The sequence below is a fragment of the Stegodyphus dumicola genome, chromosome 7 (assembly GCF_044657685.1).
Source record: "Stegodyphus dumicola isolate Sdum_Otavi_A_Nest chromosome 7, ASM4465768v1".
Lineage (NCBI taxonomy): Eukaryota > Metazoa > Arthropoda > Arachnida > Araneae > Eresidae > Stegodyphus > Stegodyphus dumicola.
The window spans coordinates 68,990,569-69,008,321 of NC_140774.1; the positions used below are offsets into that span (position 1 = coordinate 68,990,569).

The following is a 17,753-nucleotide window of genomic DNA, read 5'->3' on the forward strand; positions in this document are numbered from 1 at the left end:
TATTTCTCCATCCAACTGTTGTAGTCGAATTCCTTTATCTTCCAGAATTTCCAGGGACGATAATAGAACATCACTGTTCAATTCTGACTCCTTCAAATGTCCATGTAGGCTATTATATGCTTTCGTGAAGGCTGCACGCAGTGGTATTCTTCTTACTTTCAAGGCTTCCATTTCTGCTGTTAAACCATCAAAAGTGTCCTTTACCTAACTAATGCGTCCTGTCAGACGGACGCCACTTTTTATTGTGGTGATCCACGGTTTGAAAATGGTTTCTGAATCAGAAGAGATTCGTGCACTAACCTAGTGCTTCGCATTAGAGAGTAAAGAACATCTATGATATAAAAATATACTTTTATTTACACAGCGAAAACGCGCAGCAACATTATTAACGAAAGCTCATTCTCCTAAAAACATACTTCTTTTTTCACTCCACTTGCGCATGCGCATTGACAATTACCAAAGGAGCTTGGCAGATACTGCCATCTGTTGGATAAACTATTCGCTACAGACTGAAAAACGGAAAATGTATGCCAATACTTAACACTGCATTGAATATTCTAAAATAGGCCGTCTTTGAAATTTTTGTTGTTGAATTTTATATGGAATAAGTGCAAAGGAAATGATGCTTAACAATAAAGCTAAAAGGACCAATAAAAGGGAGGTTAGCAGGAGTAAATGTAACGGCAGACTTGTAGACTGCGAGCTCAGGGAGAGCTCAAAAATCCTTAAAAAATTCTTTTGGGCATCCGTTTAAAATCTTAACACTTTCAGATTTTGCTTTTTGTACTTAATTTTTATTGTATCTTTATTATTAACTGTTTCTGTGCTAACTTTATTAGATATCATGTTCCTGACACTTGGGTGACAAACTTCATTTCAACGGTAAAATTCCAAATATTTAAAAACAGCGTATCATCAGAATTTCTGACAAACAGTCGCGCGCGCTGGAGATATAAAAGTGTTTTATTTCGTCCAGTATTTCCCACTGCTCGCTTTCAAAATCACTGAGCATGTTGATCAAAATTCATTAAAGATTTACAAAATATAAAATAAAATTCGAAATTCAAATTCGGGCATCCAGGTAGGTGCACATACTCGGATAGAGATACGTTATTCCAAATTTAATGACTCTAGGTACTAATGAGTTCGTTTTACGGAGTGCCTATGGTTCAAAACCATCTACCTCGTCGTTTTTCACAACGCAAGAAACAGATTATTTATCAGTACATGCAAATTCTTCATTATTTAATTTTTTTAAAAATAACACAGGGCGATAGTATATGGTTGAAACAATTTGAAGTGAATCGCAGTTTACAGTACACAACGCAAAATCCGGTTTCGAGACTAATAGCCCATTCGGGTTAACGGACTTTAGGGCTAAAAATTCCTTAAAAACTACGAACTTAAAATTTTCACAGAAACTGATAAAAGGAACCAAAATGCATATGATATTCCGCAGGCAATAAAATGTTTTTTGGTTAGCAAAACTTAATGACCAGGTTTCTAGAAAACATACTATACGACGAGAAGGTTAATATAGTATTGAATTAGACTTTTTACATTATGATCCTCTATCGTCAAACTTTAATATATTGCGTAAACATTCTACCGTAAGGCTCTATTATGGACCCCCTTAAGTTTCCATGCAAGCGCGTTTTTACTGAATGCATGTATTTTTACTGAATATCAAGGTATCAAAAAATATGCAAATTCTTGATTTAAACATAAATAGAAAGAGATATTTTAAGATTTTTACACCTATTTAAAACTCGGTACTAATCAGAAGAGCTCGAACCATATTAAATGATTACAATGCAGTCGTGCCGAATACGATAAGAGAAATGGGGAACGTTTTACTTCCGCGCTTGCTGTACATCAAAGGCCATTCGTTATCGACCGCCTACAAACACCGACACCGTCTGTAAGTAGATTACAAGGTTGAAAACTGGTTGGCCCGTAACAGTTGCAGAAGCCTGAAGAGGTTACGAAGAATCTTTCTTGAACGTCAAGGACACGGCCTTCCACCGCCCCTGTTGACAATGACACCATTTCTGCCCATCTTCCCACAACAAGAAATCTATGTCACGGGTAAAATCTTTTTTCTTTTTTTAACTTTTCCGCCGTCACCAGTGTGTGTATCAGAGTTTTTTTTTTTTTTCGTTCACAATTCCATTTTGTTTTGGCTGATACCCATAGGATGGAAATGTTATCAGTAATAGTTCTGCTTTTCAATAATTAGATATGCTATGGATTAAGAGTTGTATGTCAATTCCACTATTAATGCTTCATAGAACTGGACTTTTATATGGTGGCCATCTTGAAAAAACGATTTTTTTCTAAATAAATGCATTGATATACTTCCAGAAATTTTGTACAAAGTTTCATAATCAAATACTATGAGTCCTAACAACTCACGGACTTTACGTAATCTCAAAATATCATCAGACTTCATTTCCATTCATGGAATCTGCATTTTAAAATAAATGTTTTTAATCCAGCAATATCGTAAAAATAAATTAAAATGTGACGATGCGAATTTATATAGAAACAAATTTCGCAAGAAAGGATTTAAGCGGTTTCAGAGAGAACTGTTTTTATGATACTCCCGAAATGTTCGGATTATTGCACAAAATGAAAATTATTGAGAACAGATGAATCTATGTTTCGGGAATGTACTTCACGTTACGGGGGGGGGGGATATGCGCTAGGGTCAAAATAAAAAATTTGGGGAAAACAAGTCACAGATGCAACCATTATTTAGTTAATCAAATGGTATTCTTTAAGTATTATACAACATTTCCCCCTTTTGATTTCACACGCAAGTTATTAATTTTCCTTTATCGTTATTAAATTTTTTTACTCGCTGCTTGTAATCTGCACTTAATTTTTGTAAGCAAAACACATAGAAGCCCTAATGAAAGTTAGCTTGAAACGCCTATAGAAAATTTTACTGAATATTATTAAAATATAAAAATTTCAAAGTAAACTTTTCAACTGAAATAAGCGATACGATACATGGATAAATGTAAAAATTACTTTGCTTCTGAAGGCTTGTTTTATCGCCCTCAAAGACTGTTTTATTCAAAATCTACACCTGCGTGCATTACTGTTGTTAATACCATAAGTATTACCGAACAAAAAAAAAAAAAAAAAAAAAAAAAAATGGTAACTTCCATTCATGGTATATTTAAAATGAAGATCAACTCGTAACTGACGATTTCGCCAAACTCGTTCCTTCTCATTATGAAACAGTACAAGTAAAGTTCAGGATAAATGTATCAGCGTTTTGCAGCGGATGCTACAGTGTAATATACTGCACGCTTCATTCTCCTTGGCCTTGACACTATTAGACGATCGGCGTGCAATCATCAATTCTTTCTCTGATATTGAGAGGGGAAGGAAAGAAAAACTTGTGGGACAAATGTAGACGTGAATAGAATAAATGCTATGTAATAACTTTCCCGTTGTTAAACCTGTAACTCATGGTGTAACTCGTTGTGTAAATGTTAAAATAAAATAGATATACTCCCCTTCCAAAAAATTCTTTTTCCAAGTTTCTTCAGAGATTACTGGAATTAAAACTTACGTTCATTCTCTTGTCTCATAAGTCTTGCTACAAAATAAAAATTGCAATTTCCTTTTCTAAAGTTCCTAACAGTAAAGTATCATTAAAATATTCAATTTTTTAAATGTGTTTCTTGAGACTAAATGAATCTGAAGAAGGTATAGGCATCTGAGCAATGGTACCAGTTTCATATGCAAAACCTATTTCAAACTAAAACGTTACAAATTTATTATTCTTAATGTATACTGTCAGACTTTTTGCTTAACCAAAAGAAATGCAATTACGTTTTGCCACATGAAGCGGCGAAATGCAACTCATATCATGCAGGATTAAAATCAAAAACATTATTCCTTGATAATGCGCTGCCAATTATTTAGCCTAATTAACCGACTTATTAATCTATTATCTGAATACGGGAAAGCACACGAGGGCTAGCTAAGGTGAGGATTGCCTTCGTGGAGGACTGTCGAAGGAAAACTGGTTCGTATTCACGTTACACATAAGGGAAACAACGAAAACTAACCATGCAGCTAGCCCGTTCGCCTCGAATAGAATCATGTCGGACTTCTAGTATTCAGCGGTTTTAATCACTCGGCTACTTGTAGAGCACCTTCGCCTTAGAACAAACGCGCGATATATTTTCTCATATTTATGGAAACAAAAAGGTTCCTTCTCGCATCTATAAAAATCAGTCATAATTTGAATAAAGAAAAATTACTTTTCGTAATATGATCATCTTATGCAGAGAATTCTGATAATGGGTTATAACGAATGAATTATAATTAAGGGTTTTACAATCAGGTTATATTACGTCAGAATTCAAGAATACTATTGGGAATGGAATGAATACTAAATAAAAATTTTCTCGTGCATGTTCTTCGTTCTTTTAAAGTGGAATTTGAAGAACCTGAGCGTATTTTTATTATCTTCTTTTAAAACGCTCGGCTAGGAAAAGAAATCTATTCAAAGATTCACTGAGACAAGAATTACGGAAGCAAATTCTTTTACAGCCGACAGCGTGCCGAGAATTGTTTTAGTCTTCTTCCGTTTTGCCTTCGTAATGAGCTGGAATACGCTACAATAACGGGGTTGACTACATATATTAAAAGAAAAACAAGAACTCAAAAAAGAGAGGTGCGTGTGACCTCAGGCAGCCTACATACGAGGACATCAACTTTCGATATTGGCGGAAGAGAAAGACGTATTTCGACCTTCCTGGAGTCGAATTTCTAACATTGCGACATCTGGTGGTCATGATCGGTTTTAAAAAGTATTTTTTGAACAGTATATACTGTTCGCATTTCCTGTCAGTTCAATAAGTCAAAATAGAGTTTTTGGATTCTGCTCTTTACATACGCATAAACTTTTTTTGGATTTACTATATTTAATCTTCTAAGTTTTACTAATTAAAATTTCTCAAAATAATGCCTGGAAAGCATTTTATGAAAATATTTCTCGATCGAACTGTCACGTAATAAAATAATACATAACTGGAATTATACTTTGATCAGTTGTTACTAAATGCCGTGACGGAAGAAATTCCATTTTTTCATTATAACATGCATGTCAAATTATTCTGCAGCAATTAATGGCAAAGAAAAAAATTACGAATGTAGTCGAACCTAAAAATTTTAATACATAAGAGAAAACGTTTCAATGTTCTGTAGGTTTAGTATCGAATCATCCGATATCGTAAGAAATTTGTATATATAACAAATGGAATTTTCAAATGACTTGCTTCATTAAAATTAAATTGATGGTTGTTTTAATAAAAACACTCAGTCGTTTTTAAAATACTATACAACGGTCTCTTTAAAAAATTCCAGGCAGATCTTACAAACAAATCCGATCAAATATACTATTTAATATATAACTGAAAAAATTAATTTCTAATCAACAATTTATTTAGGAATTCTACTATTTCAACATGTGTTAGATCTTCAAATTTAATCTTTTGTAAATAAATGTAAAAAGAACCACTTGCTCAAAAATATTTAGGTAAGAAAGGATGTTCCATGATTACAATGCTCTGATATGAAACAGTTACTTTACCTGCTTCTCCTCAACAATTTCAATTTAACACCCTTATTGCTTTTTATATAAATTTTTAATTATTTAAATATATAATTTTAATTATTTTAAAAATTTATTTGCTCCTTTTCATTAGCGCACCAGCTAGTCTTCTTTTTATTTATGTTTAGGTAATAATGAACATCTGAAGTGCAAGAAGTTCACTTACTTTCAATGGACCAGTTGTAGAGCTCGTTCTCGAGGTTCGGAACGACGCCATCCTCTTCTCTGCGGGAGACAGTCTGCCAGCGGTCAGTGAGATCTGTCACTACGTCATTGAAAGCCTGTTCGTATTTAGTGACCTCGCCCATCGACAAGAGGGCCTCGTTGAGGAGCTTTCTCCTGTCTCGCCACTGCTCGCCGTCCCTGGAAGCGAAAGGGAGCATTAATCACTCGGCATTGCGAAAATGCACCTTCCCCTGTTTCTATATTGCGTTCACAGCAGCAAACAACACTTACGACCTCGAGGTACTAAAGCCCACATTTAAATACGCGTGCATAAAATTCAGCTTGTAAACAAACGTGATTGTTATTTGCTTGCACGCTAGTAGTAAACGTGAGCCCAGCACTTGCAAAGGAGCAAATATAGTTTGCATAAAAGCAGGCATGTCGAAACTAAGCCTTGTTCTCAAGCTCTTTTCGAAACTAACTCTTAAAGGCGCATTTATTCGACTGCCCGTGTGGCTATTACATTCATCTAAATTATAAAATCGGACAAAAATTTAATGCCAATTTGAAAGGAATTTCGATTTAAAAAAAAAAAAAAAAAAAGCCCGAATAAGCATTGGGTAGCTTCATTTGAAATTAGTACAAAACGATAATTTTAATTTGCGTGTTCTTAAAAAAATCAATCGCTAAATGAATGCTATAGTTTTTCGCCAAACTCGCGCATACAGCATAATTACATCCGTTAATATCAAATGTTAAATACACTCACATTTTGCTTTAGAAGAATTCATGCAATCATGAAAAAAAAAAAAAAAAAAAAGTCTTGAACCTCAACAATTGAACATATATTCAACTTAAAACAACAATGCATGAATCAGTAGATTCTTTCCAGAATTTCTGAACCTTTGGCGCAATTATATCTTGATAAGGAGTTGGCTCATTTGTTACTTAAAGATGCATTTGTAAAAACGATTCTTAAAAAATTCGTCCAATTAAGGAAGTTATTTCATAAGAAGGATGAAATCTGCAACATATTCAAGTTCGCGTGCATTTCTTAGTTTAAAAATTTTTTTTAAGTCATTAAGCCAACCATACCCGACGAAAAGACTTGTTTCAAATTACACAGTTACGATATTTCCTGATCAGTTTCACTTAATATATATTACTCTCAGTATTTCTGCTTCGTTTAAGGTCTCACGAGTTCTGAAAACTAGTTATCATACAGCAGAATGAAAAGTTAAATGCTCGAACTTTACAATAGCTTAGGTCACTGCACCAAAAGTGTCCATCTGCGTCTGAGCGGTAAAGTCGCTGCTTTGAGTCCAGAGTTCGAATCCCGACTGGACTGGCTGCATATGTCCTCCCATGTGCAACCTGTATATAAGCCAATTTTCCTTAGAAAGTATTCCACGAAGGAATCCCTTCCCTTAGGGAAATAGCCTTCGCGTGCTTTATCATAATCAAAAAATAAACCAAACCACTACACCAAAAACATGAATCTACAAAATAGTTGTTTCGAAAACGCGTTTAAAGGATTTCAAACGTCAGGGGAAAATGAGTAACTTTTACATAATAGCTGCTAATTGCATCCAATAGACTAGTAATTTTCTTGACAGAATATTTAAAATAAATCAGAAAATGCATTTAGGAGAAAATGGGAGGCGAAATGCAGTTTCGTGGATTTGACGGCAGTACCGAAAACTTATTAGTTTTCATCGATATTCAGATGATTTACAGAAGTAAAAGCGTAAAACAAATATGTGATTACATCTCATATTTATTGATTAAACTTTTTATTCAAAATTAACCACAAAAATATTCCTATATTTACCAGTTTCTTTTATTTTATCTAATATACCTATGAAAGTAAAATATTGAAGAGAAACTAAATCGAACGTTGTTAGGAAAAATTTTTAACATTAAGAAATTTTCAATTAGCATTCTTGTCCCAGTTTTAAAACTGAGATTGAGTTCTTTGAAAACAGCTTTGTGCTTTTAACAGGTATAAACTTACAGACAGAACGAATGAGTTTAAAATCATTGGACAAAATATGTAAATTGGCTCATGGCCCAGATTTCAGGAATGGGAGAAATAGAGCATATGTTCATGGCGTAAGTTTCTCCTGTTAAATTTTAATTCTCATTATTCTACTGCAAATCGGGGCAAATTCACAAACTCTCGTGTTTTTCCCAAACTGTCCCCGTGCTTTCATGCGACTCAAGAGCAATAAATGTCTCAAATGTCATTTTTCATCATATTCTAAACCTTTTAATCTCTCTAATGACACAATGGAATCTCACCTTTTATCTAAAGCGTATAAACAATTACATGAAATTACAGTATTTTATACATATTCAACACTCAATACTGTATCCAAGCAGAATGATTTCAGAAACATACTGTATGGAATGATAACTTTTTGGGTTTTAAAGATTTAACTCATCTTCGGAAGGGAACATGTTAGCATGTTGAAGACGAAACAATATTGCGTTCATTTCTTCTGCCAGGCATCTTGGATTAAATTACAAATAAAAAAAACTTTTTCTCGTGGAATCAAGCCATAGTATCAAAGAATAAGGTAAGTAAAAAGTAAAGTTTTGTAAAAGTACCAAAAGAACCCTGTTCAAGAGAGAACGCAGTATTCTAAATTATTCACCGAAACTCCTGAAAAAGTTGATAACATCATTATGCGATAGTGAACTACGTGTCAGAAAAGTTTCGTTACAATGAGATGTTCTTAGCCGAGTGTCTTATTTACGAGCTTATTCAGCACTTGAAAGAATTCAATCGGTTGTCACATATTTAAATTTTGGAACTTGTAATCTGAGATAAGTCCATTTGAAAAAATTCCAAAGCAGAGTCACGAAAGAGCTAATTTTGATAAATATAAAATGAAAATAATTTTCATTACAGACATACGTATTTTAACAACAATAACGTACTATCTCTAAACTTTAATTACGACTGAATTAAATAATTTCCCCATGAAGGAGAACTTAGTTTCTTCTAAACGTAGTTAAGTCTAAATAATGAAATTTTGTACTCTACAAAAGTCAAATGAATACTCATATTTAAAAGAAGGAAGACTATATTTCATTGGTTATTTGTTTCTAAACATTACAGAAGTCTAAAATCCTTTTAACATACCATTAAATTTGCAAAAATCACATTTATAGTTTTCATTATTCCAGTATATAAATACTTTTCAATATAAATTCCCCTGAAAGTTATCCAAGATGAAAATATTAATTAATTTTGAAAGAAATTTCAACTTTTTCAAATTTAGCAAGTTAAAACTTTAATTTAGAAAATTAAGTCTGAACTTCATACTGAAAAACCCCAATTATTTATAATGTTTAAGAAGACGTATTTATCCTGAGAATTCACGACTGTTCCTCCCCCCGTTTGACCTGAAAGAACGTTAAAATTCCTTATAAAGTTAAAACTTACAATAATAATCAATAATATGAAGCTCAGGCAAACACGTAGTTTTTAGAAAAGCGCGTTTCTTGAAAGTGATGAAAAATGATGACGAACTCTGGAAATTAAAAGACAACACTTTTAAGTTCATTTTGGAGAATGATGCAAAAAGAGTTGCTACAAAATATGCTTTCATTTCACAAATGATTTACATTTAATTGAATCTTAAAATTACTTCAGTACCAGTTGTTATTTCAGGTAGTTTAGAGAAATACATTATAGTAAGTTAACTTCAAATGCCAAGACAGCATAATACCAAACTTGCAAAGGTTGAACAATGTTATTTGCTTACAGGCATTTCCTCTGAAAGATGTCTAATATTATGAAATTCAGCTTCACACAAAGTTGTATAATCAACATTTACAACTGACATCATTCGCGAGTTCTCTTTAATATTCCTGAAATAAAAGGGAAAGCAAGTTATGTATTTCATAATAGGGATCTTGGAGGTATGATACCGTCTGGACGGATGCACATAAAATTTGCAAGAATAAGAAATTAAACTTCTTCCTTGTCCTTGTAATTTTAACCGCTTCCCTGCACACGTATTTATTTAGATTATATTTAGTATTATATTTAGTAAACCTTTAATTTAACCAGCCCGCTTTGCAGAATGCGCAGTTTTACATTACCGGCTATCAGTACGTTACTCTCATATTATTCTGCAGTCGGGAATATTACAATGAAAGAGAACACAGAATTTAGTACTTACATGAAAAATAGGCCTCTCTTGATTCCTTTTAACTCGTTGTATATGAGCCAAGCTTCAGGGACCATATGAACAGGATATCGACCTTCTGAATAGTAAACTCTTTGGATGTAATCTTTGTCAGACAGGACAACAGCGTCGACAGTCCCGAGTTTCTCCCTGAAAATGGGTCCGAGTTCACGATGCCTCATGTCACAATATTCGTGAATTTTCTGAGACCCGCCTTTACGAATAAGATCGAACAAGGTCCCTACCAAGGGAAGTCCTTTCGGGGTAGGTATAGCATCAAAAGGCTTCAATGAATCGACATCGGACTTCGTCAGCGGGGCCTCCGGAGCGGCTTTTACCGGCCGGTGGAAAGGGCATCCCGCCGTTGTGGCTGCCGCCGCCGTGCAGCGTTTTCTCCGCTGCGCCGTGATCTGGACAATTTGCCGTAGGATCCTTCGACACGCCATCTGGAGAAGAGAATGGATGCAGCTCTCGCCGCGTGGAGTGTTTTATGATAGAGCCTTGTGCGCGCGGATTCCCTCTTCAGGAAAAACTTGTTGCCAGATCAGATCAGGAGAGATGGAAGATGAGAGAGCTTTTCTCGCCAAAACTTTGGAGCAATGTGGGTCTCTTTCCTTCGCTTACCGGCTAAACGCGAGCTAACCGGGTTTTATAGTGGTTACCTTGGATATGCTGATCACCTGCGCGTTGCCTCAGGAGTTCGAGTAAATCTCGGCGCTCTGATTGGCTCGTTGGACTTTGCTTGCAACAAGTGAGCTGGAGCACGTGGGGAAATCTTTATCGGTTTCCCCCTCCCGCCTCTTTTTTAATCTTTTGGACTCAGAAATGTTATTGTTATCATTATTATTATTATAGTCCATTCATCCTGTAAAATACTGCAGAATCGTGCGACAATGTTGCCGAATGGGAAAAGGAACGTGATAGAGGAGATACAGTGAAAGTGTTTTTCGATCCAGTTTCGAAATTTCTAGAAATGAAATGTCGATAAGATTCGGAAAGGGGGGGGGGGTAATTCTTCAGACCTCTCCGATTTTAGGAATATTTATGATAAAGCAGGTAATGGGTAATACTTTACTCTTCTCGTCGTCGCAAACTGCACGTGTATAAGCGATAACAATGTGTATTAAATTTAAAAATATAAAATCTTTAAAAGTTCAAAATTAGAACCGATTCCTTTGAAAATTTACTCACCTATTAGATGCCACAGAAATTATTTTGAAAGTCTTAAAACAGTTTTTATGTCCAAATATTAAAATGGGTGGTTATGATTGCTATTAAAGTTTCATATCTAATACCTATTAATATTTATTTTATCCCAGTGTTATTAAATAACAAGGCTTTTAAATTTTTGGTTGTGCATCACTTTTTTTTTCGTATATTCATCAATTTTCTTGGTAGTGCATCAGTTTTCTTCGTACAACATATACAAAATTTTAAGATTCAACTTTTGAAATCAATCTTAACAAAGCTACCAAGTGATAATTGCTAGTTCATCTCAACTTATTACTTAATATTAACTTTGACTTGTGTATGGCAATTTATTCCTTCCAATACCTACCGAACTAGTTGTGGGTAGTTCTCTCATTGTATAACGTATACGACCTTCGAACAGTGTTGACAGAGCCTGCAATTTTTCACACATTTGCTACTTTTGACTAACCTGTGCTACTAAAAATTATGTCTTTGCGATTCTGGGAATTTTCTGCTACTCCATAATTTTTTTTAACTATGTTTTGCTATTTTAATTCTTTTTAATGTGTCGTAAAATGTGTATAGAGGGAAATAACGTGGCTATTAAAATTAATTTTTTAAAAAAGGTAATACTTCATTTTGGCTTAAATACAAGTTAGCAGCTAGCAATTCTGCGATCATAGTGCATGAGCTCATTAGTTTTCAGCATTTGTCGCTAGTGTTTTCACTTGTTTGATTGATTGCTTTACTTAATATTTTGATGATCTATAAGTAGGCTTGTAAAGTTGAAGTCAAATTATAGCTGATGTGTTTACTAAAGCAGGAATGCACTTGCGAGTAACATGGAAAAAAAAAAAAAAAAAAAAAAAAAGGCATTACTTTTCAAAATGCTTGGCTTATAACATCCATATTTGATAAAGATTGAAAGCAGATAAGTAAAAACATTATTGAAAGCCATGAAACATATGCAAATAGCAAATGGGGGCATATAAAACTGATTTAATCAATCACAACATTTCATTAAAGCGTAGGTAAATTTCTCAGCAAATTCTGCCCGAGAATAATACAAAAATGTGTTTGAAAAAATGACAAACATTTAATCAATTTTAATTGAAACTTTCATTATTTACTGATTGTCATACATCCATACGGCCCATCAACTACTTGAGTAAATTTTAAACAAAGAAATGTCATCGAATTTCTCCTCTGAGATTTTACGCTTATACAGGGCAAAATGCACAGCATTTTTTTAAAAAGAAAGTCATTTTACTTGAATTGCTCAAGAAGTATCTCAAATTTAATATAAATGTAATTTCGATGTAATCAAATGTAAATTTCCAGCCAGCGCGATATTCAAATTAGGTTTTAAAAAGGAAGTATTTACAAGAAGGTTTTGGAGGGTGAAATTATACTGTGATCTGCCTGCTTGAGGGCCACATTAATTCTGCCTGCTTAAAGGCCACGTAACTTTGATTCTCTAGCGATCAGTATTCTGGGGCTTTGACCAGTCTTCTAGCCCTTAGGCTTATTTACGTCGTACTTCGGTCAGAGCCAGCTTGCGCGTTAGTTAATCTCTGAAGTCGTTAGACTAGACTAAAATTTCATTAATTTTAGTTCACCCATTATCTTTGATTTAAAGCCAAAATTTCTGGCTTTTGTAAGTAGAAGTTACACCATTTGCCTGTGTTTATGTTATTTATAAGACACAGTGAAAATTCACAAACTGTCTTTCAGTGTTTTGCTCTAATTGTATGCTATCTAAATGGACAGATCATATATTGGCGTCCGAACTTCCAAATGAATCAATTCATAAGAAACTCAAAGATTTAGTTTGGCTTCCTCAGCGTCGCAAATTCCGCCTGCTGTTATTAATCTCATGGAGGATTCAGATCTATGATTGATACAATAAGAGCTGTTGTGAAACGGGCAGTCCTGTTATATAAGAAAAGTTCTATAACGAAATTTCTTGAGCAAATGAATTCCCACTTCTTACTGTATACAGTGCTAGAGGCACAAAGCGTTCCTGTCGCCCCTGGTGTACTTACAAGCCTAGCCTCCACTTGGTACAGATACATTGGGAAGTTCGCGTTAAGTAAGCCAGGAAGCCATACCTACACATTTGAGAATTTTAAAAATGTTCTTCTTAAAGCGTTTCCCATTGTGAAAGAGAGAGCAAAGCTCGAGTCGGAGTTGTTTACTAAATTCGAGAATTTGATAGATTGCATTTCAAGAAAAGTTCAGATTTTTAATCTGTTTTATGGCAAGAGGCCAGATGAATAAAATAATCAAGTTATTTTACCGAGATTATTACCACAAACTCAAGACCGTTCAGAGCTCCTCAACCCGATGGCTTTAAAAAGCCTATCTGAATTAGCAACTAAGCTCCAAAACCGACGCGTGGCAGAAAAAGCAAGAAAGACAGGGTATGGCGGGAGTTCAAATAGGCAAAGTTTTAGGCCAGCTCCTCAGCGAAGACTACAATTTGACCAGAAGAGACAGTTTGATAGAAGAGGAAAAGATAGAACCAAGAATGACGGTCGCCAAAATAAAGGGCAAAATAAAAAACTAGGGGAACAATTTAAACTATGAAAGGGTACTAAAGGCAAGAGTGTGCAGTTACCCCGGAATCAAGAAAAATCCCTCAAAAGTTCAATTAAATACCGTAATAGTGAAAAATTTGCAGTTCTCAGTTGTTAAAGTGCTTATATATAAAATCACTGCAGTAGCACTGATCGATGCCGGAACACACGCAATTTTAGTTCAGAAGCGTTTTTTCGACAATACAGACTTTTAAACTTAAGAGGGGCAAAAGTTATTGCCGCACAAGGGCAAGAAGATATTATTTGCATCAGTAAGATATTGTTAGCATTTACAAATAAACGTTGAACACCTAAACGTCATTTTTTTTTTTTTTTGTTGTTGTTGTTGTTGTTGTAAGAAATCTTCAAGCTCCTGTAATTCTTGGAGTAGATTTTCTGAAAGCGGCAGAAGTTCATCTTAACTTTCTAGATTCTGTTTTACAGCTACAGATGAACAAGTTGAAAGAAGAATGCAGCGGCTCGAAATTCATTTACAGCACTTGGAGCCAGAGGAAAGACGCAAGTTAAAAGGACTGGTACGTGAGTTTTTAAATTTATTTAACGAGTGTGCATGCTACATCATATCGTGAACCACCGGCAATTCTGCCCCAGTGAAGTCCAAACCTTAATGTTATGATAAAAATAATTGAGAATCATATAGAAGAAATGTTAAAGAATAAAATTATAACTCCAATATCGAGTCTTTATGTTAGTCCAGTGGTGCTGTATAGGGAAAAAAATGATATTCCACCTACCAACCGCAAAGCATCGGGATTCACCATTGACTATAAAGCAAGCTAAATAGTATAACTAAGTATCCTGTCTATGCCATCCTCATAATTGAGGATATCATCCGAAAAATTAAATCTACAAAATTCATGCAGCGTTGGATCGAATATCTGGCTATTTTCAAATTGGCGTGAAGCCTGACTATGTCCCTAAAACTGCGCTCATTACGAAGTCTGATGTGTACGCTTTCTTGAGAACGTCTTTTGGAGTATGTGGAGCACTAGCCACTTTTCCCGCTGGCCATGGATAGGATATTACAATCAGTCCTTGGCAAAAATACATTTATTTATGGTACAGAGGATATAAAATATCCAGTGAAGGAATATAAACAAAAAATTCTAAAATAATAGCTATTAAAAACTACCCTCCGCCAAATACTGGAAAGAAACTATAATCATTCTTAGGTATGTGTTCCTAATATAGACCTTTCATTAAAGACTACGCAGTGGGTGCTGTTCTTATGCAGAATGGTCAACCAGGGGCTTTATTTAGTAAAACCCTAAAACCCTTAATTCCACGCAGAGAAATTACAGTGCCACAGAGCGAGCGGCACTCGCAGTGCTGCTAGCAACACAAAAAATTCTGATTATATTTTGGATAACACGCATTACAGTTTATTTTGATCATGCGGCCGTAGAGGTGTTATATTCAGGGGAGAACTTATCGCCGAGATTGATTCGATGGGCCCTTAAATTTCAAGAATTTAATTTAATTATTCAACATACTCCGGGAAAGGAAAATACCGTGCCCGATGCACTCTCAAGAATAAAGTTGGATGAGTAAGGCAATACGGTAAAATGCACTATACTTACGGCGAAAATACTCGACTCACGCAAGACGATTACAAAAGAATTGAAAATGGATCTCAAATTTTACGATATTTACTCTCATCTGAAGGATCCGGACCATTTTGAATACCCGGACTTTACGCAATAAGAAATAGAGTTGAAAACTACGAACATATTGATAATCTTTTATTTTATTCGAAAACCACGAATCAAAATTACGAGCTTCGACGAGTTATCTCAGAGAGTTTAAGGTTAAACATTCTAAATGAATTTCCGGTGTATTTTTCGCAACTGTAGAAGTTCGTAAGTGGGTATGTCAGACCGCGTCATACTTGTCAGTTAATTATTGCCCGGCCGAGTACTTAGATTATATAAAGGAAAAGTTTCCAAACGAATTAATCGGTACAGATTTATTAGGTCCATACACCCAGCGAAATCAATAAAATATATATTTACTTGTTGTTGCAGATCATTTCTCTAAATGGGTAGAGATAGTTTCCCTAAGAAGAGCCTCGGTTAAAACAATTGAATATTCTTTCTTAAATAAACATTTTTGTAAATACGAAGCTACGTTAAAATTAATTTTTGTTAGGTTATGTTGTTTGAAGGGTTATGATCAGAATTTGGCGTAGGTTACCTAAAAATGGTACCTTATCATCCGCAGTCAAACATAGCAGAGAGGGTTAATAAGAACATAGTTTAAATTATCCGTTGTTATGTGAAAAACTGTCATAAGCCCTGAGATAGCGGGGTCAACAAGCTTATGTATTAAGAACAGCTAGGTATGATACAACGGGAAAATTTCCAGCGGCGCAATTCTTCAAGCACTCTTTATCATCTGCGGGGGAAAACAGAAAAGCTAAATTTTGTTCACGATTTCAAGGCCCATATTTAATTGGAAGGATTAGGAAATCAGTAGTTTTTTTAAAAGATACAAATGGGGAACAGACAAATGAGGCTGAAGTATATGTGGCAAATGTGGATCAAATTAAGCTCTTTTATGAGCGGACAAAAATGCAAATTTTCAAGGCTATTTTTCAGGACCCTCAGCAAAAAAACGTGAATTCAATGAGGAACAGCGGCACAGAACAAGTGAATTTGAAAGTACAGGTGATGCTCAGAAAGAGCACGGCAACTTCAACAAAGGAAAAACAAAAGAAATTAAGAACGAAACAAGAATTAAGAGGGGCCAAGAATTATACCAAGATGAAAGGAATCCAGTAGGAGAGGAGAACAACTAAAGGATGATCAGCAAACGTAAAGCGTTCGAGGGAAAGTTCCATCGCCGGAACCCAAGCACAAAAAGAAACTGACGCCTAGTGTGTTAATACATAACGAGCCAAAGCGGAAAGTTCCGGCAGAGGTACAAACTCAGCCCCGTTAAAGGTTGTAGGATCGTTCAGCTGAAGTATATTCCACATGGAACGACTTTAACGACTTTGTGAAAAAGAGAATGCAGGAATACAAAAGAACAAAAAGAAAAGTGCCAATTTAATTTTTCCTTACAGTTCATTTTATATCTAGAACAATATAAAATGACATTGTTCTAATGAAACTGAACAATATCATTTTACGTGTATATTGCTCAGTTTCATTTTATATCTAGAACTATTAGTTGCTAGACTTTTCAAATTTCTCCTCAAATGAAGTTATTTCAGTAATGTAAGGAGCAAGAATCTCGGACGTTAAATTGCAATGATTTGTGTTCATTTTAAAATTGAAAAAAAACAAGGATTTCATTTTAGTCTGAGAGACTTACAGTGGTGGCCAAAATTGTGGACACTTTTGGAAATTTTTATGTTTCTGAACTTTGTATGCTTATAGAAAACGTTACGTTTCACAAAATGCAAACTTGTATATATCATTTTAAAGAGAATTTATTACTGAATTCAACACAAAACACAAAATTCAATTATTTGCAATACAAAATGTTGAATGATAATAGTTATCGATATACATTAGATAGTGATGATTGCAGTGAGTTATCAGTACTTAGAAGGGTACCCTTTATTTTTGATTACAGGTTTACATCGACGTTTCATTGAGCTGACAAGAGTTTCAAGCTCTTCTTTCAATATTACATGATGCCAGGAAACAATTATAGTCTCAATTAGTTCCCTTTTATTTGATGGACGCCTCATTCGGACAAGAGTTTTCAAACGGTGCCACAAATTTTCGATAGGATTGAGGTCTGAAAAATAAACGAAGCATTGTTGGGAAGAGATCTCTGATGGAAGGTAGAAGTTTTGGTTTTAGAATAGTGTCAATGTATTTTCTGGCATTCAGTATCCCATCGATGACATGACGGCGACCAATACCATCTGCTGACATGCATGACCAAATCATAACGCTAACTGGGTTCTTCACAGTTGCTTGAATGCAGTCAGGATGTAGCTCTTCTATT

General features: G+C 34.7%; 1 protein-coding gene across 3 annotated transcripts in view; it reads right to left on the reverse strand.

The window, feature by feature from the left end:
- Positions 1-17,753, reverse strand: part of LOC118183947 (cytochrome P450 315a1, mitochondrial-like) — a 123,290-nt gene that overhangs the window by 16,123 nt on the left and 89,414 nt on the right. Inside the window, exons 1-2 of one of the 3 annotated variants that reach the window (XM_035353563.2) lie at positions 9,997-10,647; positions 5,805-6,001 (exon numbers count right to left, since the gene is read on the reverse strand). In XM_035353563.2, the coding sequence (XP_035209454.2) occupies positions 5,805-6,001; positions 9,997-10,448 (649 nt within the window). In that variant the 5' untranslated portion in view covers positions 10,449-10,647. Of the gene's footprint in view, positions 1-5,804; positions 6,002-7,634; positions 7,655-9,996; positions 10,648-17,753 lie in introns of those variants that run through there. The other 2 variants (XM_085820407.1, XM_085820406.1) reach the window with 2 other exon arrangements.